Consider the following 24,349-nt stretch of genomic DNA (forward strand, 5'->3'; position numbering starts at 1 on the left):
AGAGACTTGTGCAAATAGCTCCGGCGCGCAAATTAAATTGTCGGCAAATTGGCGCCGGTGTTAATTGCACGCGCTAATTGCACGAACAGCATCGGTCATTCGCCGCGAATCGCATGGGAGTTATCAACTACAGGTCCATTCATTTCGGTCGCACTTTTCTTCATGAAAAACAGAGATGTACATTTTGAAGAGAGAAAATTAAGAGATTATCACAGAGTGCGACTGAAAAGAGTGAGCCTTTACGTATAATATCGCGGATCAGTAGTAAGCGGGTGCATATCAGATGCGATCAAACTACATGCAATGGAATTGTTCTCACATTGGCGATTAAACTTGCGCGACAGTTCAAGACGAGATGTCTTGCGCAAAAGGAATAAATTGTCCATCAATGATTGTCGCACGTTTACTCGCTCATGTAATCGCGAAAATGTAATGTACACAGAAACAGGGGAAGCTTCTTCGAACAAGTCAATATGTAGTATCTCGTTTCTCAAATCGTTACACGCTGTTATCATTCATAAGTGCAATTAATATATAATTGTACGCTCAGAGAAAAACATTGTGATAATTATCTAAGTGACAATCGTACAAGTTTTACATTATACAAAATTGATGTATATACATAATTGAATAAATAATTTTTTATAATTATTACATATTATTATATATATGTACATTAATTATCTACATATAAAACTTAAATAGTTGTCATCTATATAATTGTTGTCATCATATCTTTTTCTTTGAGTATGTAATACATAATTGTATAATAGACTTTCCTTCATTTTCTACATATTCCAAATTATATTATTTTTTTTAAATAACATATGAATATCACCATAATGTACTTTCTAGCGCTTTCACTGCCACCAATGTGACTTTTCGATAAAAAAAAAAAAGTACGCCGAGCTCCAAACTGCACTCGTGCGTGTAATGCATACGGCGTCCATAACGGATTAAAGAAACGAGCCGCGCGTGTAGGTAAGACTGTTCGGTGTTGTACAATGTTGTTTACGATGCGGAAATCGGCGCTGACATAATTGCAAGTTAACGGTTTAAAGTGCAACGTGGGGTGCAGGCGTGCGGCCAAGCAAGACTAAGGTGTGCAAGGTGAACGAATCATGCTCGATCGCCGATGACGATGATGATGGCGATGATAGCAGATAGCGTGTATTTGTATGCGTGGACACACGTGGACAGACGGGGCATAATTGACGTTGGAAAAATGTCGAAGTATTATTTCACATGAACATGTAACAATTTCTATAGCTCGGGAGACCTCGACGTTCTCATAAGGCGACGCTGACCGTGAAGATATTCTGACCGATTCATTCTCACTCGATGTCTATCTCGAATACTAGATTCGTCCCGATATATCAGGAGTGGCGGATGCATGTGGATGCACCGCTGCATTGCGCCGCTAATGAATCTCGATAATACCTATTCACGTTCTATTCGCTCACCGTGAAACATCTAGGGCTCCAAGGGACGCTTATAACGTATCGCGTGTTGTGTCAATGGAACATTAACTTATCATTGATTAATTATTAATGCCACACGTTAAACATCAATTATATCAACAGTTATTCACTTGGATGAAAAAATGTCGTACACCTGAATACAAATAAAGGTGTGTTATTCTCTATGAGAAAAAAACATGCATGTGAAAGTGCAACGCACGGAATATTAGTTATTGGAGCAATGGGGATCTCTATTGTTAAAATCTTAGGAATTCTCGCTGTTAATTCTCAAGGGTTTTTTTTTCAATCCTTTGCAAACGTCTCTTTCTCACTGCCTACCTTCGCCGCCAATGTTTCCAGAGGAGGAACTTGGAGACATTCTTTTTCGCGACCGGGTTCACCGTGTAGGTGCCGCTCTCGATTTTTAAGGGCATCCTTAGCCGCGAACGCGTCACTGCGGATTGCAGCTGAGACGCGACGATGGCTTGCGGTCGCCGCGAGCCGATATATCGATCGCAAGATGATCTGCGAATGTCAAAGGGGATGATATTGCACGCGCAACACTCTCGCTTCGTATTTCGAGCGGCAATAAGCTTATCGTTAAAATGCAATTTCAAGCGTTATTGTGTCTGCGCTGTTATTATTCGATCCTGTTTTTCTAATTCAATGACTTCAGCCGGGAATTCTTACCAATGTAGATTAAGTTTAATTCTCGATTCAACTTATTCTTCACCTTTTCATAATTCTTACGCCCGTTTCTATCATCGTAGATTAACTTTAATTTTGATTTAACTTATTTTTCATCTTTTTTCAATTCTAAGAATTAAAAAAGCATAAAGAGTAAATTAAAACGAGATTAAAGTTATTTTACAGGTAGAAATGTACGTTAGAATTAGAAAAAGATGAAGAGGTTGAACCAGGATTAAAATTAATGTACATTGAGATAGAAATGGAAGATAGAATTATAGAAATTAAAATTTCCTTCGTAATTGGTAAATTATTATCAATATCTTTATTGTTAAAATGCGTTTATAAGCACGTCATCTCGATTCATCTCAGCTGGTCTCGCGAATAAGGAAAATATATCTGCAGTGCAGTTTCACCGCGATTGGCACTGATTTATTTATTTTAATCGCAGGATAGAAGAATGAGGGAGTCAAGTCGTATCGGTGGTTGCGATTTTACTTTTTTTCGCTTGCCTTTTGTTGAAACTGTGGCACTCACGAGCACGTTTCTAAGATGACTAGTTGCCGAAGACTGGCATTCCTAATCTCGTCTCTGCCACTGCAACTCTTTCGCTTTCTCTTTCGACGCATCCTCCTTTTCCATCTCTCTCGCACTTTTCCGCCGAATCCCCCGCCATTCCAGTCGGTCTTCTCTTTATCTTTCCCCCGAGGGTCGAGGGTATATTTTTGGAACACTCAAAAAACCACGATGGCACAGAGCGTTGCGTCTTTCCTCACGCCCTACCTCTCCTTCCTTCTTTACTTCTCTTCTCTCTCTTCTCTCTCTCTCTCTCTCTCTCTCTCTCTCTCTCTCTCTCTCTACCTCTCTCTCTCTTTCTCTCTTTGCGCGGACATTAACGCGTGAACGAATGTGGAAGGGCACACGAATTTTAAAGAGGACTGCGAGCGTGAATACACGTGCCCGGCACGCGCGCGCGCCTCGAGGAGAAACGCGCTTCAAAAGCCGGTCGCATTCATGTAACTTGCGAGAAATCGTCATGTCTTACACCCTCGACTTTTTTTTACGAAACCTGATTTTTAAGACATCAAGGATTCAATTTATTGTGTTTTTATTGCTTTCCAAAGATATTTGAAAGTCAGAATCATCTCGCGAATAATTTCTAACTGTTCAACGAAAACAAACTGCGAAGAGATTATCAGAAATAAAAATTATTTCATTTATTTGCTGTAACGAGGAAAGAGACATGAGTAAAAAATTATTATCTTTGAGTTGATTGCAGAAAAAAGAATGGAAAGAGAAAGCAAAAAAGAATATACCCTCTTTAAAAGAACACTGTTATTTCTTCATAATTAATTATTACATTAAAGCCTGTTTTTCATTTTCTGGTTAACTTGTGGCTAAGCTTTAATCTAATAAGGTAAATATTGTATTTTTCTTATTGTGGTTAATAACTAAACTGATAGAAAATAACTTTAAAATTATCACGTTTCATTGATAATCTTCTTAAGAATCTATGTCTAACAATGCATTATTTAGTTATCATTGGGATGAACAATTGAAAAACACAACTACTATGTTATGTTTTTCAATTGTTCATTTCAATGATAACTAAACTATATGCATTAAATTTACAGAAAAAAGAGACTATATTATGTTGTTAAAAAAAAATTAGCTGCCACAGCTAAAAATGTATGGCAGCTAAATTTAGTAGTAATATATGGACACCTAATGTCATGTCTGCGAGATCTAATTTCCATTGGCTGTGAGGCCTAAATATTATCATTGTAACAGACAAGCATTTTGCTATTATGTTGATGTATTGATCATTGCAGCAAACGTTTTTCTGTGTAGCAGAAATTTGATAGCAAGTACAATTTCAGCAAACCATATTTAGCTGTAATAGAGATAAATATAATTTTCTTTTACACGGACATATCCGATAACTGTGACAACTAATTTCATGTTGCTAAATAAATTGACTGCAACAGACATGCATACTTTGCTATCACGTCCTTATATTAGCTACAGCAGCAAATCCCTTATATGTAATTAGTAAATTTCGTAGCTGTAGTAGCTAATGCAATTTCAATTAATCAGAATTAGCTATGATCATTTTTTTTCCATGTTTATTTACGAATTACTAATTTATTTAATTAAACTATACATTTATTTACAGTTTTTTAGTATATTCATCTTTTTAAGACAAGATGCCTGATTGAGCATCAAATTATTAAAATATCTTGACAATTCGCATTATTATAGTAATTTAATTACATTTATAAGTTTGAAAAACCAATTCGGCGCGCAGTGTGAATAACTAGAAATATGGTATATAATATATATGTACATATACAATATGTAGTATTCAGATTGAATTATTTAAGCATTAAAAATCTAACTTTGACCATTAGAATCATTACTTCTATTCCTTATAACTTTTACTTTTACTATTACGTCTTTGGCCCTATTTCCTTTATTTATCTCTAGTATCTATTTATCTATATTTCCTTCCTTTGTTCGATATTCGATTTCGATTCTTTCATTTCATTGCATTGCAAAATAAGTATTGCAGTTTTTGTTTTTTAAGTATTGTTGTTTTTATATTGATAGCAATTTAGGTATACAAATGATAAACACTGAAAATATTATATTTTTAATATTAAATTTCGATTTACCTAATACAATTTGTTAAGCACAATGAAATAATTTATAAAATAACTAGTTTTCGTAAGAATCTTTATTTTTTTTCGTGTGCCAGCATATTTCACAAAAAAAATTGAAACCTGCCCCCAGTTTCAGAAAGAAAATCTGGTAATTTTATATTACACTGAAATTGCATTTCAAAATTAATATTCTGAAATTTTTATAATTAAAAACATCAAAACTGATTTTGTGAAAATTTTCTTTGTTTTCTGAGTTGTATTGTTGTAGCAAATGAGCGAATTCTTTTTCAATTGGAAGGGAAACCTGAAGGTAAGAATTCACTGATAAACGGTATTCTTCCAAGTAGGTTTCTAACGATCGAAATAACGCATCTTCGAGTAAACGACTTAAGCAATTTCGATTTTACATGCAAACAAGCGGATAAGTGCCGTGTAAGTCATTGGTGAGGGCTAATAACTCCTTTTGGTTTCTGTCATCGTAGTCTTTTACGGATCGTTAATCCGTAAGCGCTTTTATGGCCTGCGTAATAGTTTCTCCTTCTTCACAGCATTGCAGGATGTCTGTTTCTGAATTCGATTCACCATCGTAACAAAACATGCATCCTATAAAAGACGGGCATAAAAGACTATTACGCTTTATTTGTATTTTCAATAACTTGGTATGACTCATTTATTTTTGAGATAAAAGTTCTCGAAAAAACACGATTTTTCTGTGAAAAGTTTCCAAGGAATGCACGAACTAAGCTTGTAATAAAAATTAAAATTTACGACGGATGCCAAACTCTGGAACTTCGACAAAGATTCTTCATCTAGCAATAAATTATATTCAACAAGTCTCACTTCGAACGAACAAAATTCAGAATTTATACTTAATTCTTATATAAAAATTTATTCAACGTAATAAAACTTGTTCTTAAACCATTCTAGTTTGCGTAACGAAAGAATTGTGTAAATTCGAGAGAAAATGGAAGTAAAACAGAAGCCACAATTTATCCCTTCCCTTATTTCACCGCCTTGAAAGATCAGTTGCAGAGAGGCAAACGAACGCCCGCGAGGCGGAAACCTTCCGTCTCTTCCGAATAATTCAAGCAAGTTTTCTCTACAACTATTCTATTTCGGGCGTCTCCCGGCGAGATTTATGGGTTCGGCAAATGAAACCGACAAGATCCGGGATGTCGTTGAAGGGATCGGCGATTCATGTCGTCGGATTCTCGGTTCGTTTGCACCGGCACCAAGAGTGTCCCGAGATGTCAGCGACTTCTCGCGCGCTAACGATCCGGAGACCTCATGTCGAACTCGGGACTCCTCGTTCACAGGACCACTGTAATTTCAGCGGACCCTCGGCTAAGATCGTCGCGAACAAACGATGCTTGATCACGAAGATCACGTCAAGTACGAGAGAGAGAAAGAGAGAGGACATGGAGTTATCTTTCTTTGGCTGAGGATTTATGCCACACGAAGCATTAACCCGAAATGCAAGTTTTGACCGAATCCAAAGTTCTGCGCTTATCGAACAAGAGAGTTCCTTGACCTATAGCCGGTCCTTTTTCCTTCTCGTTGTACAATTATAACGCTTGTCACGACGCTCAACAAACGATCCTCAGTCACGAAGCACGCGAGCCATCGATGGGAACAAAAAATTTCGGGGACGATGATTTATGATTCGATCAGAATTCATTCGCGAATTAAGATTTATGTAACTTAAGATTTATTAAACTTTATGAAAATTTTTTATGAACGATCGAATCGGTCAGTTTTCAACAATGTTCATGAAACACATTGCATAGTGTGAATCTAACAAAATATCTGACACAATCGATGATAAAATCGTAATTTGTGAGAAAAGGATTTCATAAAAATCGATATAAAACATTCTTGGTGCAACATTCTACGCGACAGTTTCGTGCATGCTGTAAAATTCGCGAAAAAGTACACTAAGGACGTAAATAAGATCTAAAAGTTGAAAGCATGAGAGTGGTGTGAAACAAGAACTGCCGTCTGGGAATGCCGAGAGCGCAGCTATGAATTCAAGTACGATATAGTCGCATTGCGACAGAGACATAAGCGAGTCTAAAGAATACTTTCATGCGTGGAGCATATTTGAAAAGTATCACGTATTACCTAAGTATATATATGTATATATATATATATATATATATATATATTACTAATAATATCCTAATAATTAATATACCTTAATTCTTTGACTGCACACGGATTTTTATAAACAATCCTTCTGCTATTATTTTTTGATATACTTAATGTAATTTTAAGTTTTTACAATAAAATATAAATATTTTAAATTTCTTACAATAAAATATACATTCTTAAAGAAAATATGTTTTTTAATAAAAATTTTCGAAAAAAAGTTGAAAGGCTCTTCCCAAACTTTACAACATAAATATTATACAAAATTAATGTATCTCGATTTATACATATATATTGTAGATGATAGTAAATGAAAAATGTGTGTTAAATTAATATTAAAATTAATACAGCGGCTTGAATTCACATAAATGTGCATCCAATTGGAAAAATATTGTTAGAAGTATGAATAAATTTTGTATACTCAGCCTTTATCTTAGACCGATGAGTCAGTAGTTTGTGCACCAAGTTTGGTAGGCTTTGAGTCCGTGAATTCAGTAAGTTAGCCGTGAAAATACGATTATTTCGCAAACGAATGAAATCACGAGAGAATGAAATATTCTCATACAAAATTTAAAGACGCGTATAACATGATAATATTGCGTATATTTTCAAAATCTTAAAATACTTTTTATATGCCAACATATATCCGTCTGTCTCAAGATGTACTACACCTGTCTCTGCGTGAAGGTTTGAATCTCCATGTGCGCTTCGCATATTTATTCCTCTTTTCTTTTCATTACTTATGTCTACCATTGAAACAAACAGTTATTATATACACAGACAGGAAGAAGATTAGATCGATTAAAGTGTCGCGTCAATGAGCTGTAAACGTTATTTGTAATCGAATAACGCTAATTAATAGACAATTTATATAGCTGACTAGCGATTAAAGGAAGTGTGTAACGGGAGACTCTTTTGCATCTGTCACGCGTGACCTGAATGCAAAATGCCGTTTGTTCTCATGATTTTTATTTCATCACGGAGTACATTGACACGACGTTTCCTGCATGAACTTAAAACGAGGAAAATTTATTATATTAAATTTATTATATTTATCTTCTGGACAGGAGTTGTTTTGAGAAAGGTAGAATGAAATAAAAATTGAAATGCACATGATTTATCGATAATCATAAAAGCATAAAGATTCTAAAAATATAAGTATATATAACAAATTAAAATAAAATTATTAAAATATTAATTTACATTAACGATATCGTATACAAAAATGATAAATTTTCTAAACTTTATTAAATTAAGCTTTAATTTTAAAATTGTAATTTACGAATTTAAAAAGACTCAAAAAGCATTGACATTTCGAAAGTAAAGATTTTAAGCTTTAAAATTCTTTTATTAAATTTAAATTTCGTTCATCTTTAACCAGATAATAGTTCCTTAAATTTTGAAGTTCGTAATTTCTAACTCTTGTTTCAATCCAAGTGTTTATGCATATTTAAAGCCACTAATCAAACAACAGAGATAAAAATTTTTTGGATATCGCGGTCGAGAGCTTATAAACTATATTAAGTTATGAAATGAACAAATTAATTGTAGGAAGAGAGAATGGTCTAAAACAGAGAGCCACAGAGAATCACAATTAAAAGGTTCAAATGCCAATATTAGAATTGTTTTTTCTATCCAACATATGATGGAGAAAATATACGCATGAGCGAACGGATTAGTGTGCGCAAGATTCACCGACGTGAAAAATGGTAAAAGTTTGAAATCTATAATCGACTATACATTTTATCGTTCGACTGCATAATTATATACTAATTTTGACATTAGAAGTCGCGTTTCTATTCTATCAGGTATGTTTTTTATCATGTACAATGAGATCCTTGTAACGACTTCCAATCATACGGAGGAGGAATTTCTCCTCGCTTTCTGAAAATCGGACGAGCGTCGCCGGTATTCAGGGGTAAGTGACACCGGCTGAACTCTCTCGTGTCTATATATAAACGAAAATAAACCAGAATGACATTTGAACTATACTCTTACTCTCGCCCCTCTTTTGGCCACGACAGGCCTAAAGAGAAACGTAGAGAAGGACGAGAGGGATTGAGACGTCGCAACGAATGTCTGAGAAAAATTGTGTCAGCTAAATCAGGGGGCTCCTGATCTCTTTTTGAATGATAAGCCTTTCTATCTTCTCTCTTGTATTATTCTTCTTTATAATTAACTGTTCATTTCCGACGTATTAGTATAAGTTGCGTATATGTATTTTGATGGTTCGGGAGGTTTAAACGAGTCTAAAGATCTTGACCAAAAAGAGAATGTCGATGATTCATTGGATGCATGACGCATTGTAATCTTGATATTGCCAATTATGTCAACGCAATGTTGCATATATTTAGCGTTTGATCTATCTATCATGGAAAGATCTACATATAAATAACTTTTCCGACTGATGCGCACATGCGCTAAAAATGGTATGCAATATGATCGAGATTGAGGAAAAACCAAATGATGTTAGTCATAAAATTGGACTACTCGTCGAAACATTAAAATATATTGTAATAATAATCGCTGGCAAAGTGTTTCCAATTTCGCGATTGAATAATGATAGATTAATTTATATTATATTATATTATATTATATTATATTATATATTTATATTATATTTACATGAAAAACATTACGTTAAACTGCCTATTTTAATAATTTTTAATAATTTTTACATGATAACCTAACATGAAGCAATTGCTTTGATCAATATTCATAATTGAGTCCTAGAAGAACTAATTCACTATGCAAATTATCGTAAATATGTGCCGGAAAGATTTGCCATTGTCTGAAGGAGGAACACTTAATTGTCCACTCGTCCATAAAAACATTCCTCGCGATATCATCGACATTGTTGTCGTAGGAAGTAAGATATATGAAGAATTAACTCACGTTGCAGAGGAAGGTTGTATATCGGGTGGTGAAGAAGAGAGAAACTTCGATTAAATTCCACATTGAAGAATCTCAGAACTATTATTAAAAAATCACTATTGTTAGCTTTACTTAAAAAGTTATCAGGCTCAAAATTTGATGTGCGATCACGAGACTTAAGTTATATCTTGCATTTTATCACTATAATTACATGTCATTAATCTCCCATGTGACTCTAATTAAAGGTGTAGTCTGAGGATACGCGTTAATGATCAGATATAATGTAAACATTTCTGTCCTACAGCCGCAGGAGCATACTATATCATATCTCAAGATCGTTGCTTTATGTACATGTGTACAGATTTCATGTGTTACGATTCGGCTCCGAGGCAATCAGGACTCTTTAACGAGTCCTCGTGCTTGTTAAATTGAGCGTGGGTTTGCCAGACTGGTACTAACAAGACAATAAAGAATCACTTCGGCTTCTGTATTTTAAGTCATCGCGTTGATTGCGCCAAGTATTTGAGCAGAGTCATCCTGCCTTTCCGGTTCTGATGTCAAAATTGTATCAAAGCTATGCTTTTTTGTGGGAAGAGCTTAACATTCTAAATGTCTTTAGTAAGAATGCATCGGATAAAATTATCGAACATCGGATATCTGAAAAGAACGTAACATCGAATATCCGATATCCGGTCGGATATTCGGGAAGGCAATTTTTCGAGTCGGATATCCGATATTTTTCAAATATCCGATCGGATTTCGGGACAATGTCTAAAAAAAACTAAATAAAAAAAGAAAAAAGGGAGCAGAAAGAACTGTATTAATGATAATTATAGAAAGAAAAAATTGTTTGATTTTGCAGTAATATAAGATATTATAGCATTATCAATACTTGCATATTTATTTACAGAATTTTTATATAATAAAAAATCAACAATTTAATAATATAAAATTTCAACTAGATATATTCTGGGATACTAATGATATCCGGTCGAACAGTAAAAAAGCGCTGGATAATACCGGATACTTTTCGGATATGCATCCCTAGTCTTTAGTCTTATTAGTCAACGTTAACGTACGAGTGGGAATTAAAAATAAATTATACATTAAACGTATTCTACGCTTTGATTTTATTCATGCGACGTATGAATAAAAATGAACCCGAATTGAACGCGAGCGCGCAAAGCACGACGCTGACGAAAATGCATTCCAACGTTGTTGAATCACAATGAGCTTCGGCAATTATTCGCGATGTCGAAAGCCTCGCGGAAAACGAAGTGGCTGGAGTTTGTTGTGCAAACGTTTCGCAGAATAATTCCCGGCGAAACGCCTGCACTTTATTTGATGCATTTATGGAAAACGATGGACAGTTAAAAGGCGTCATGAATTCATTGGACTGTTTTTCCTGTTAACTTTTACGGAATATCTATAGCTGATATTCATAGTACGTTCTTAATTTAAGTATCTATTAGTAATTAAGTAATATCTTAAGATGCTAATATAGCTCAGTAAGTGACTTATGATATCTTAAGACTGTACTTAAGACAGTTTTAAATATAAGAATCGACTATAAATATCAGCCTACATCTCTTCTTTATGAATAGTTTTGATGGCACATGCAACAAGATGTCGCGATCACGTGTGCAATGTTATGCTCTACATCTTCGGTTATAAAGCGGCGTTTTTGTTATAGATATAACGTGAAAATAAACGAGTGCGTGAGATTGCGTGCATCTGTGTCGTTTTATGGAATATACATGTATACGTGTAATCGTAATCGTGTGCGCATTAATGTTATTCTATTGAGACGAGGAAACATTAGGCTTGAACATAAAGTCGACAACTATTGTATTTCTATACAACATGCTTATAGATTTTCGTATTTCAGATTAATATTAAATATACACGAAATGTACACAGAAAGAACGGCCTTGCTAACGATTTAGGTAGATACAGATTTAAAAATAATTTTTTTAGACAAAATAATTATGTAGAATGTTGAGGCTGATTGCTAGAATATCAAAATTGTTCACAGAGTTGAAAAATTTGCGTTAAATTTAATACATTTTACATGTTCCTAATCGTCCACTCAAATTTAACATAAAACAATGTTAGAAAGTAACAAATATTACACAAAAAATTAACAAAAAGAATGTAACATTGAAACAATTTGTAAGCAAATTATAAAAGCATGTCATTTTCAGGAAAACATTTAACAATTTAGTTAACATTTATAAAATATTAAATTAATATTTTATTCATTTATCTTAGAATTTACGTTTGAAAATACATTATTTTTATATTATTTGTTTATTTAAGTGTTAAATATCATATTTAATGGTTTAACCAAAATTTTTTTAGATCCGTATCTATCTAAATTTTTAGATACTTCGACAAAATCATCTTTTTTTCCTATAAATATCCATAGAAATCTTTATATCAATAAATATCCGCGCGTAATGCATGACATTTCGCGAAACGCAAGCGAATCATAGTTCGCATCCAACATTTTCGAATGTTTTGCGGTCGCGATTTCCGCGTGAGACAAGGAACGATTGCAACGGAAGGAAACATCGGACGTCCATTTCCGTCTCGAATAGTCACATTCGAGAGGGAAGAACAATAGGGGTGTCCCGACGCGGGACACGCTGCACGCCTTCTATCTTCTCTTCGTCGAAAGGGGAAAAAAGGGGGAACCGGATTTCCGAAAAAGGGAAAGCGAGTCGCGGGATGCAGGTTGCCTGTGCGTCTCGCAGTGCGCACGCACGCACGCACGCACGCACGCACGCACGCACGCCCACGCGAATGCGATAAATTATGTGAGGAGGCGGGCCTCGCGACGGAGCATAGAGGGCCCACCATAAAAGAACCTGTTACGTTCCAGATATTAGCCCGACGAGCGCATATAAAATTGACTACATTATGAATGAGGGGGGGGGGGGTATTCTTGTCTATTCTCTTTTCCGACACGAGACGAGATCACAATGAGAGCTGGGTAGGAAATAAACGCAAATAGGGTCACCAGGGTAATCCTCGACGCGGTTAATGGCATCACCGTTACACAATAAATAAGTACAGGCTTGCGAGCTTGTTGTGACTGCCTTTAAGAGTTATGTCCCACATATGGGACCAGCAATTATAGTTACCCCCAATAAAAGTGCCGTAGACGTACCGTCTCTTACAAATTTTTATCTAGCCTGCGATATCCAGGATTGCGATCGTTTTTGCAAAATGTTCAGAATAAAAATAAAAGCACATTTTTTTTTTCACTTCAACTCTGTCCCGTTATTTTGCTTTGCAAGTAATTTTATTAAAAAGAAAAAAAGAGATGAGCCCCTCTCTCTCAGGACACAAAATTTTCGCTCGAAGCTGTTACTTGCTTCCGGAGGAACGTCGGGGGAGCATTTTACCGAGTATCGTGCGATTCTTTATTCCTGTTTATCGATCGACAGCAAAACCGGTATGCGTACCGTACTATACGGTGTTTCGTAAAACGGGTAACCAGCAACAAAGAGCATGAGGAGGGAGGAAGGTTCATACGGTAGTTTCGCATCAGCCGATGCGACGCTATTGTAATTACGAGACATGGTGCCGGATAAGAACAGTTTTCTGCATGGAATAAGGTGCCGTGAGTTTTGACGATCAGGGATCATAAATAAATTGACAATATCCGATGGAGATGACGCGATCGTATTTAGTACATGTCCATTACAGGGTAAAAATAAACTACGTTCACTCACTCACGATATTAGCTATCGCTCAAGTGCATACTCGAGTCGCTCTTTTTAATGGAGCTGCATGAATTGCTCATATTGTTTTAGCACTTCAACGAGCGATAAGGTCACTTCCATACGTTCAACATACGTTTTACATCCGAGTATTTATAATCGAATAAACTACATAAAATCTCTAAAATCTTTGGAGTGGAATTTAATTCTAAAGAGTGACAATTGAGCTACACTACTGTTAGAAATGTTCTTAAATTTTATTAACTTTTAAGTTACACAATTTGAATTTAATTTCAAGACATTACATTCAATTTAATGTATTTATAACTAAAAAGTATATTTGCATGTACATAAAATTTAATATATTTTTCATGAAAATTTATGAAATTTAATGTACACGTTCATTACTACTGTAACTTAATTTTCAGTTAAATCATTCATTACTTTTTGTTCATAATCACGAGCTTCATTTATATGTAAAGGAAGCTCGTGGTTACATTTCTAACAGCGTAATGTTGAAAAATAGTTAATTGTAAATTTTTAAGAATAAAATTTTATTTTTTAAAGATTTATAGATTTCATTCCAAAGATTTTTTAGAGAGTACGTCGGATAAATAATGAATTTATTTTCATTTATATATGTATAAATAAGTCGTCATATGTATAAATAAGTCGCGTAACTAATTCACTTCTAAAGTACAATCATGTTTGTAATATTTTAAAGTAATAGAATTAAAGTCAATAATCCGATGGCAAGACGTTATAGAAATTTAAATGATAAATGATTCGGCTCGTAAACTCGTGATCGAATCGGCCTTTTTGCAGATTGAATAAGACGTGCGATTTAGAAAACGATATTTGCGCGCAACAGCACGGAAACATAGAATCTTAATTGAAAACCTGAATTGCATTGATCACAATTAATTTGAATTGCGTTAAGCGGTTCCAAGCCGTTCTGTACACGTTTTGGATTTTTTTGGATTAGTCTAAATCCCGATAGCGTGAAATACATATATAGTCGAGAGAAATTATGCGGCAATCGCCTCGCTTGCACTTTGCAGTTGCAACGTGGCAGCTGCCTCATGTCGAGCGCGCTTTATCGCAGCTGTACTCGCGATACATCGATCATACGAGAGTAAGTAACTGCACTACGGATTAGAGCGGTAAAACGAAAATTCGCAATTTATGCTTGTATTTGCTGACAATAAATTCCCGTTAATTCAATCAGTCCTACATATACATGTAATTGCAGTATTAAATATCCGGAGAGGCGAGCTAAGAAATTATGAAGAAAAGATTTATTTATGTTACGCAAAAATAAAAATACAAATAATTTTCATATCGCACGTCCGTAAAAAAGTGACACAAGTCGAAATTTTTCAAACTTCATATTATATGCAGATTGTATTCTAAATAATCGGTCTTCAGGAAAAATAATACAAGCTGAATACTTTTCAAAGGAAAATGATACAAGAAAAAATGACAGATCAAAATAAGAGCATTTTTTAAGATAACATAACACTATAACAAAATTAATATCTATATTTTGCTTGTAGAGAATTTGAAACAAACAGCGATTCAAAGTTAACTTATGTTTAATACTGTCGTAATAAATTTATTAAATTTATAAAATACAATTTTTTTTCCTCCTTCCTGAATTCTGTATTTTTGACTCTTTTCGCGAAGGTGCGATATGCCTAAAATTCATACGTTTTTAATGTATGTCTTCAGTTCAAAATATATACGTGTCTGTCGTTAAGTCGATTGCCAATCACTCTGTTCGTAATTGCTCGGATTAATATCGTGATTTACAAGCATCTTGATTACCTCGCTGCACCATCGCCGGAAGCCAAAGTCGAGAGTCACTCTCGTAATGATCCGTGCGCGAAACAATGATTGGTGTAAACAGTGCACGCGTGCGAGGACCGGTCACCCGAGAATCTCTCGACGCGAGATCTCGCACACGCCGTACTCGAAAGCTGTACTGACGAACGGACGATGCAATAAGCGAATCGAATGCTGCCGCCAGCCATTACGTTGCTATCGCGAAGAAGAGAGAAGGAAATGCGGCCGACACAATTTTAACATATTACATACTGCGCCAGTCGATGACCAGCTGTGCTACTCCAACTTGTCTCGTCGATATAAAATTATAAAATATATAGCTAACAATATTTCTAATTAATAATAGATAGAGATATATATAATTTTCTACGATCCATAATCAAGTTTAGTTATTTAATCTTGAATTTTTATGAAGAATATTAAAGGAAATCATCAAACAGGAAAAACCATTGCAGATTTAAATTTTGAAAATTGAAATCTTATTTTTATTTATAAGTCTTGTTTGGAATTAAATCTTATTTCGTTCAAAATGGTATTATATTCGAAATTGTACTTTACCCCACCGTTTATAAGTTCAGAAACAATTTATACAATTACTTACAATTTTCTTGCATCTCACAAAATGTTAAGTTAAAAGTCTTTAAAAAATGTTTTAACAATTAACTTGCAAAATAATAAATTTTACAAATCAAAAACATTATAACAAAAATTTTTTCTCTTCTTTCTTTGTTCTATAAACTCTTTAATAAAGTTAAAAAATATTTTATAAAAAAATAAATTAATCGATGTGTAAAGAGAATTTTTATTTATAATATTTATTTTATTTATAATATTTAATTTCTATTGTAACTATAATAAAAAAAAAATAAATAAAAAAAATAAAAAAAAAGAATCGTACAAGCTCTCGAGAGTTTGTAATTTTGTAGTCAAAATTTGTCATTTGTTGTGTTGAATGCACAATCTTTAAATTTTCATTGATAGATTTTTGTAAAATTCATTGAAATCCGTGCGATGTTTAACGTGTTATGTAGTGAGCGACGTGTGCGAGCCCCGGACTCTTGAACATTACCGTTATTGCTTTATTAAAGCTCGTACGTCATTGATCAAACTCTCTCACAGTCTCTGAGTGATTTCACGACCTCGCTGCCAGCAGGTGCGAGCGAAAAATATAGGGTAGTACTTTACGAAAAGAATCGGGAAATATAGTTTTACGAATTCGAAGTCGATCGTTTTTACGATTGCGATACAAAGTTTAATCTATTATTAAGCTTAAATAAACAACGACGTTAATTGGCTCCTCTCTTTATCTCTCTTTACAAATTAAATGTATTTCTAAATTCTGAGAAAAAAACTTGTAATTTTTTAGCTGTAATTCTACATTTTGAAAAAAAAAACTATGATTTTACTTTCTTTTAAATTAGGACAAAGGTGATTTTCCATTTAGCCTCAATTTTTATTGAAAATCGATTAATTTGATCTTCAACGCGTAAAAACTAAATAAATGGGTTGTCTCGGTGTGTCATCCGTTTTTTTTTCAAGCACAAGATGCACGTAACGGTTCATGCGTACATGGACATATTAATCGACATACGTCGAATCTCAACTTTACAACCTTAATGACGCGATTGACAGTTTAGCGACTGAAGTGGCGCAGTCGTTAAACCCGACACCCGACACTCCGGAGATATCCTATTAGTGAGCGATGCAGAGAAGAAAGGATAATGACTCATCTCATCGCGGGAGGTGCAACGATTAGTACACGATCCCACCCTATCGAGAGCGCATTCTTTTCCCATGCAATCTATCAATCGTTCTAAAGTGCTTTACTTATACGCTGCCGACTCTTGCGTGACTTTATCTCGCGCTTGGAGTAAAAGATCGTTGACGTTAAAATTTATACGAGGTGCTAGAAAAGTAACTATTCCTTCGAAATTAGAACAACCGGGATATATACGAATCTTTTCAAAGGTGAAACTAATCGAGTCCACGAAACAACAAAACAAAGAAAATTGATAACATTATAAGGTAATCTTTATATAGTAAAAAAATGTTATGTTTGCGTTAAAATTGGTCTTTGTTAAAAATGTTTTGTGTTGAATTCTTAACATACCCGAAATAATTTAACACAATATGATTATATTATTTGAATATTTTACGTTAAATTGACATTAATATTTCTTAGTATTAAAATAACATAATTTATGAATAAATAAAAAAATAAAATAAAAACAATGTAGTTTTAAAACATATATTATAAATGTTAATTTTACTAAACAAATGTGCTTCCACAATTTGTATCAAAATTACTTTTGTGTTAATTTTTACATGTTTGTGTTTCTAACATATTCGTCTTGTATCAAATTAATGCAAAAATTTGAGTGGACTGTAAAATGTGTTAAATTTAATAGAAATTTTCCAACTGTATGTACAAAAGTTTGACATTCGAGCAACTAGTTTGAATAATTATTTTGACGGTTTAATCAAATTATTTTCAGATTTGTGTCTAGTTAAATTTTTAAATACTTTAAATGTGAAATGTTAAATTCATGACAAATTTGCCAATAGTGTAGTACTAAAATAAGAATATTAACTCTCTAAAATAAGAATTTACAGAAAGTGAGATCAGTTTAGCTCGTGGAAGGTTCACACGTGATTCACGGCTGAACGTTATTGATAATCGAGATCTCCGCCGGAAATAATTCGCACGGATCTGTGCTTCGAGATAGCTCGACACGCCGAAGTATAAGCATCAGCTTACGATATTGAAGTGGGCTATAAGAAAAACGGCGTCGCGTCGGCACACGTGACTGCACTCGTTAATCAATAATAGTCGTACAAGCTACGACTCGAGTGATTCGATGTATATAAACTTCACGATTCGCCTCCGCGTACGAATGCTGAAACAGTCGTTTCAAAAGTTTCGAAGGCCCGTTCTTGTCGTAGGATGCGAGGAAAGTATCGACTCAAGGCCGACTCGAGATAATCTCCGAGCCGAGATCTATAGAGTTGAATTAACATGAGATCTCTCTCGCCCCTTTCTCCCTTGCTCTTAAAGACGAATGTTCAAATCCCTCGTGTAGGAATGACGAATCATCGATCGATGACTCGCATTCGGTTGTGACGTTAAATGACGCGACGAATGTATAGGATGTTCTGACGAAAACATGAAGGCACAACGTTGCAACAAGTAATATACCTATAAATCCAACAATATTAATTCATTATATATATTAGAAAGTGTAATATCTTTTCATGCTATCATTCTGGTTCCACCAGCCACATCAAGTACATCGAGATTGACACTCGCATTGTGCTAAATAAAAAGAATAGCAAGCACCATGTAAACAGAGAGTTGCTGTCTTGTAACCAGGTCTGAAACTTAGGTCTTTTCTGTGATCAAATTTGTGTATACACTTAAAATAAAGTACACGTTTGATTTGCAAAAGCGAAAAAGAGAGTTCTATAATTTAGTGCAGGAAGAAAGAACAGATCTCAGGTGAAAATCCCAAAGTAAGCAAAGACACTAGATGTTGACCAAAAAAATTATAAATTTACTAGAATATTTATAGGGGTATTTATAGGGATAGTGCGGGGGTTCGAGAAGACGTATTAGCGTTATTTGTATCATTCTGTCTTCATTATTTATTAGTAGCGCTAACAGCGTCTCCCAGAATGCCTCTATGATTTAATTCATTGATCAATCCTAATGAATTTGCTTACTTTTGTAATTTTCATTTGCTTTTAAGATACACAATTGACCTTCCGTACACATATCGATTAAATTGGAGCAAGACGATTCCGAATTTCGGATAGAAAAGATATTCCGACCTTTGTCCTTTGGATTTTTTATCTTTATCACTGGAATACTTGCGGCTGTTTTCCTTTTAAGAGACACAAGTATCATTCTGGCTTTATATTGAATGAATGAATCATTATTCATTGAATGCTAAGAAGGATAGAACGTCGACTGTGTCTCCTAAAAGGAAAGCAGCCTGAATAGGCGCAGTCGTCCAGCTCCGAAATCTATAGATAAGGATTTCGATACCTAGAAGGTTCTCGAAAATGTCGTCTGTGGAGACCGGCGCGGAATGTTAACGATATAACCAACTGCGAACACCTGTTCACGGCACAAATGAAAGGATGGCAGATTCCCGGTCTTGCGAAGGTCTTGCGTGTCCTGGGGACGCGTGTTTACCCGCGACTCTGGAAGAACCCCACCCTCAGCTTCAGCGTTGGCGACGCAACAAACACAGGCAACTTGCACGTATACCGCGATGATGTGGGAACGGTGGAATCGCGTCTGGATGAGGAAAGACGTCGGCGAGGGAGTGGGACCGCATAGATTCGCGGCCGGGACTTGTCATGTTGCGCGAAATTTTATTTTATTATTTACTCACGATATGAGCGCGTCCCCCAGGTGTCGGGCTCCAGGATGGCTGGCCGGATGATTTCCTCGCGACGATGTCGGACGTCACGCGTCCGTCGCGTCGCGACGCACCACTCGGTCACTCGGAGCCGATTCACAACGGTCTCAGGACCGTACTCCGAGAGTCTCTTCTCTCCACGCGACCACGCAACGGTACCCGTCAAATGTGACACACGCCCGCCATGTTGCCACGGCGACGCCAGCGCCACCCGACGGCCCGACAATGCGGCGCCGAAACGATGCTCAGCGCGAGCGCCAATTTCGAACAGTTCGAACGTACCGACTGCGACGTATGTCTCAGCAAACAAGAATGGATTTAAATGAATTGAAATGGATTCAGATTATATTTTCAGAAATATTGATTCATGAATGTTAAAATAAATGCTTTTCAATCCTGAATGCATTTTTATTCATTTATAGGAATTGCATGGAGCATATCTCTATACCTTTCAATCTAAAAATAATATTAGCTTTTTCTATGCATTGTGAATACTATTCAAAATTTTGAATAGGAAATGCAGTGTTTCGATCCAATTTAATTGAATCCAATTGAATCGAATCTCTATGTCTTTCAATCTAAAAATAGTATTAACTTTTTCTGTGCACAATACACATATTGTGAATACTGTTCAATTCAAAATTTTGAATAGGAAATGCAATTTTTCAATCCAATTGCATCCAATTGAATCTAATTGAATCCAATTAAATCCAAAAAAAGTATTCGCTATTTAAAATATTGATTCATGAATGTTAAAATAAATGCTTTTCAATTCTGAATGCATTTTTATTCATTTATAGGAATTGCATGGAGCATATCTCTATATCTTTCAATCTAAAAATAATATTAGCTTTTTCTATGCATTGTGAATACTATTCATGTATTCGGATAGAAAAAAATTTCAATCCATTTTAATCTATTCTGGATTGTAAAAGATATCTGGGATAATTGTCAATAAAACAGTTGCAAAGGAGAAAAAAGTAAAAGGTAAAAATCAAGAAACAGGAAACAAAGAGCATCTTGTAAAACAGGCTTTAAATGATATGAGGCTTGTTCTTTTTAGTTAAATTTTTTGCACTTCCACAAAATATTTTTTGTCTCCAACGTGAAGAGAAAAGGAGGAAAGATGAACTGTGCAAGAAGTTCAATTAAAAAGAACAGATTCATGATTAAAGTATGTCAACATGCGCATTCGCTAAATATTATTCTATATTCATATGGATAATTATAGATATACAATTGTATTAATATTTGCTAATATTGGCGTACAGATCGTGTCATCTGGAGCAACCTTCGATGGAATGTTTTTCGAAAGATTAGTACATGAATGATTATTCGAGGCCGCTAGAGGCGCTACTATGCTAGATTGATATTGTTTTTATTGTTGCTGTCGCCGCGTATGTTATGTTACGGACGTACAAGAAAGTTTCTGTGAAACGCCGACGTTCGCCGAAATTTCTGTGGTACGTAGAATCCAATAGAATTGTCCGAATTATCATTGTCTAATCATAATAATCGTCTCGAGTGACGGTTGCGATTAATAGCGTCTTGACTTGCTGTTCACAGAACACACGTGGCACGATTAGGATACCACGTGGGTTTTACCTATCAGGGCGATTAATTGACACTTCTATTCGACGAGGACATCTCCTACGATCGGACACCTGAGATCCTGATATCGTTCTGGAGACACGCCAACAAGACTTTGCTAACGAGATTGACGAATTGAAATCCGTAAAGAGGTTAGGTCAAACGGTGCCGCATGCTTTATATTGTAAAGAATTAAGCAAGTTTAGAAGAATTTTAATAGTGGCATAACATGAGTATCTTCCTTGTCGAAAAGTTGTAATTAAGGAAGAAAGATTTGTAGATTTAAGATTTTTATGTTAGATTTGACAGAAACTAGCTTGTCTTCAAATTTAATAAAAAAACTGAGAGTATGGCGGATCAGAAGTTGTTTTCGGAGCACATATACGATATTAAATTTCAAGAAGAATTCAAAAAACACTGGCACTCTCAAGGCGATTTTAAGAGCGCCAATCTGGAGATCATATCGAAACCTTTCAAAGTGTGTAAGATATCAAACTTCTTAAGAGACGAGATCCTAGAGAACTTAAAAAGCGAATTGGAACGTCATGATTATATACGCAAAGTCCTTGATCTCTATCAGTTTGAAAAAACTGAGGATCTGCACCACTTTACTGACAAGTATATTCAAATGTTGAACAGATCTTTTTGGAAAGATCTGATATCATGGATGAGCCGCAATACAAACATTGAGTTAAACGGAAAGGTCTTGATGTCGAGCGCCCGTTATCGTAATACAGACCGTTTATTATGTCACGATGATAACATGATTGATAGAAGAATCGCTTATATATTGTATCTAACTGATGATTGGTCAGAGGAAGATGGTGGTGCTTTAGATCTTTTCGATACGGACGAAGAAGGCTCACCTAGGAAGGTAGTGAAATCATTAATTCCAGAATATAACTCCCTAGTGTTCTTCGAAGTAGTGGAAAATTCTTACCATCAAGTAGCCGAGGTATTGGCACATGATAAGTGCAGGTGGTCAATCAATGGTTGGTTTCATGGTCCATTAAAAAAGGATTTTCGTAAGTCACCCAGACACGAACCAGCCAAAACTTTCCTGGAACCGAGTTCTACCAAAGTGAATTTGCATTCCTGGGTTTCCAATGATTATCTGGAACCCAGCATAATGGACCAAATTCAAGAGGATGTCGAGATATCATCTTATACGTTTCTTAAAAACTTCTTGAAAGAATCTGTGTATCAACAAATTGCAAATGATTTAACGTCGCAGGATATCAGCTGGCGGATGATAGGCCCGCCGGATATACGTCACTATGAAATAGCTGACGAACAAACTTTACCGAAACTATTGAGAGATTTCTGTGATCTATTTAAATCTATTTCCTTCTTTCAATTGTTGAAGAAATATACAGGACTCGATTTGGTGCCCGAGAAAACAAAGAGACCTAAGATGACATTAGAGTTACAGAGGTGGTCGTCGGGCTGTTATACGTTGCTATATGACAAATCGTTATTGAAAGATACTTCAGACGAGTCAACGCGAGCATTAACTTCAGATTTCTCGACCAGTGAGGTCAACCCGGATACAAATAAAACGCGTCGAGAATTGAAAAGGGAACGAACCGATGATGCTTCCCCAGCAAATTCATCTGATAAAAGAAAGATAGCCAGGTATCATAATAGACAATCAGACGTTGGTATGCGCTCGAATAAACATGAACATAGCGTGAATGTAGACGAAACTTCCTCGTCTTCAGATGAGATGTTATCTCATAGTGATACACTGGACAATGACAACGAGGATGATTCTGTCAGTGAGAATGGCGAGTTTCTGCTTGATGTGATAATACAGTTCCATACACAAGATGCCAAAGGCACGCCGAAAACAGAAGATACGATAGATTTTGTGGATCCTGATGCGCAGGAAGGTATTCTAATTCAAATCCCAATGCAAGATAATCATCTTTGTCTAGTCTATAGGTCAGTCATGATATGTCGTCTTCATAAATACTTGAATCATTTCTATGATGGCTATTCTTACACTTTTCTATGTACATATTACGAGTAGCATGATTCTTCATATGATTTGTTGATTAATATTGTTCTGTTGAAACAGATTAAAAAGGATAGGAAGATTCGTGTTTTAAGTCCGGCATTGTTGTTTCGTGGTAATCGACCAATATATTTTCCTGAATTAAGACAACAACATTCTCTTTGCGAGTGAAATAGTTCTCCTTTAAATATAACATTCTAGTCTCATGATTTTTCTTATTGAAAAAAAGTATAAATATATCACATATGCATAAATTTTTATGAAACCTGCTGATTTAAGTGGATGACAGTATTCTGAATGAAAATATAAAAAGAAAATGATATATATATATATATATCATTTTCTTTTAACATTCGTATTCTAATGTTATTATATCAGAAGAGAGAATCTTATTTTTTTCTTTAAATGAAAAATGTAAAACATATTATTTGCACACGAAGAATGTTTTTATAATTATATGTGAATTGCTTTGTAGACAAATATTAAAGAAAAAAAATTGTGAATAATATATGAATTCTTGTCTCAATACACAGATATATTCCAGTCATAAAAAATGTTTCTAATTTTAGACAGGATTTTTCCAGTAGATGCATGTTATGTTCAAAAAATCATCGGTACGTTAGCGATTTATGTGCTTAAGTTATGAAAGTCTTGCAATGATTTTGCTAGGATGTAGATTAATATTACAATGCAGGAGACATATAATTGTTTATTGGATGTGATATATACATGGCATAAAAGAAAGTCTTTCGTTTCATTTGCGAGAATCACAGCAAACGTAAGGTTCACATGCAGTCGTGAAGTTGAGTGAATGTGAGTGCAGCGAGGGAATTGCGTTAGCGGGATGAATATCGAAAAAAAAGTCTCCCTCGTATTTTACACGTGCTGTTCGCAGCATCCGGAAACTTTTCTT

At 35.0% G+C, this 24,349-nt stretch overlaps 2 protein-coding genes across 2 annotated transcripts in view; one reads left to right on the forward strand and one right to left on the reverse strand.

The window, feature by feature from the left end:
• LOC105627911 overlaps nt 1-24,349 on the reverse strand; it is a 38,231-nt gene that overhangs the window by 8,824 nt on the left and 5,058 nt on the right. The gene's annotated exons all lie outside the window — the stretch shown is intronic.
• LOC105627910 (prolyl 3-hydroxylase OGFOD1) lies at nt 21,769-23,451 on the forward strand. Its single transcript, XM_012209182.1, has one exon. The coding sequence runs from the start codon at nt 21,769-21,771 to the stop codon at nt 23,449-23,451; it is 1,683 nt and encodes a 560-aa protein (XP_012064572.1).

This window comes from Atta cephalotes, assembly GCF_000143395.1.
Source record: "Atta cephalotes unplaced genomic scaffold scaffold00011, whole genome shotgun sequence".
Lineage (NCBI taxonomy): Eukaryota > Metazoa > Arthropoda > Insecta > Hymenoptera > Formicidae > Atta > Atta cephalotes.

Excerpts from the sequence above, each read along its gene's own strand:
- LOC105627910 (XM_012209182.1), top strand. The coding sequence starts at position 21,769 with ATGGCGGATCAGAAGTTGTTTTCGGAGCACATATACGATATTAAATTT.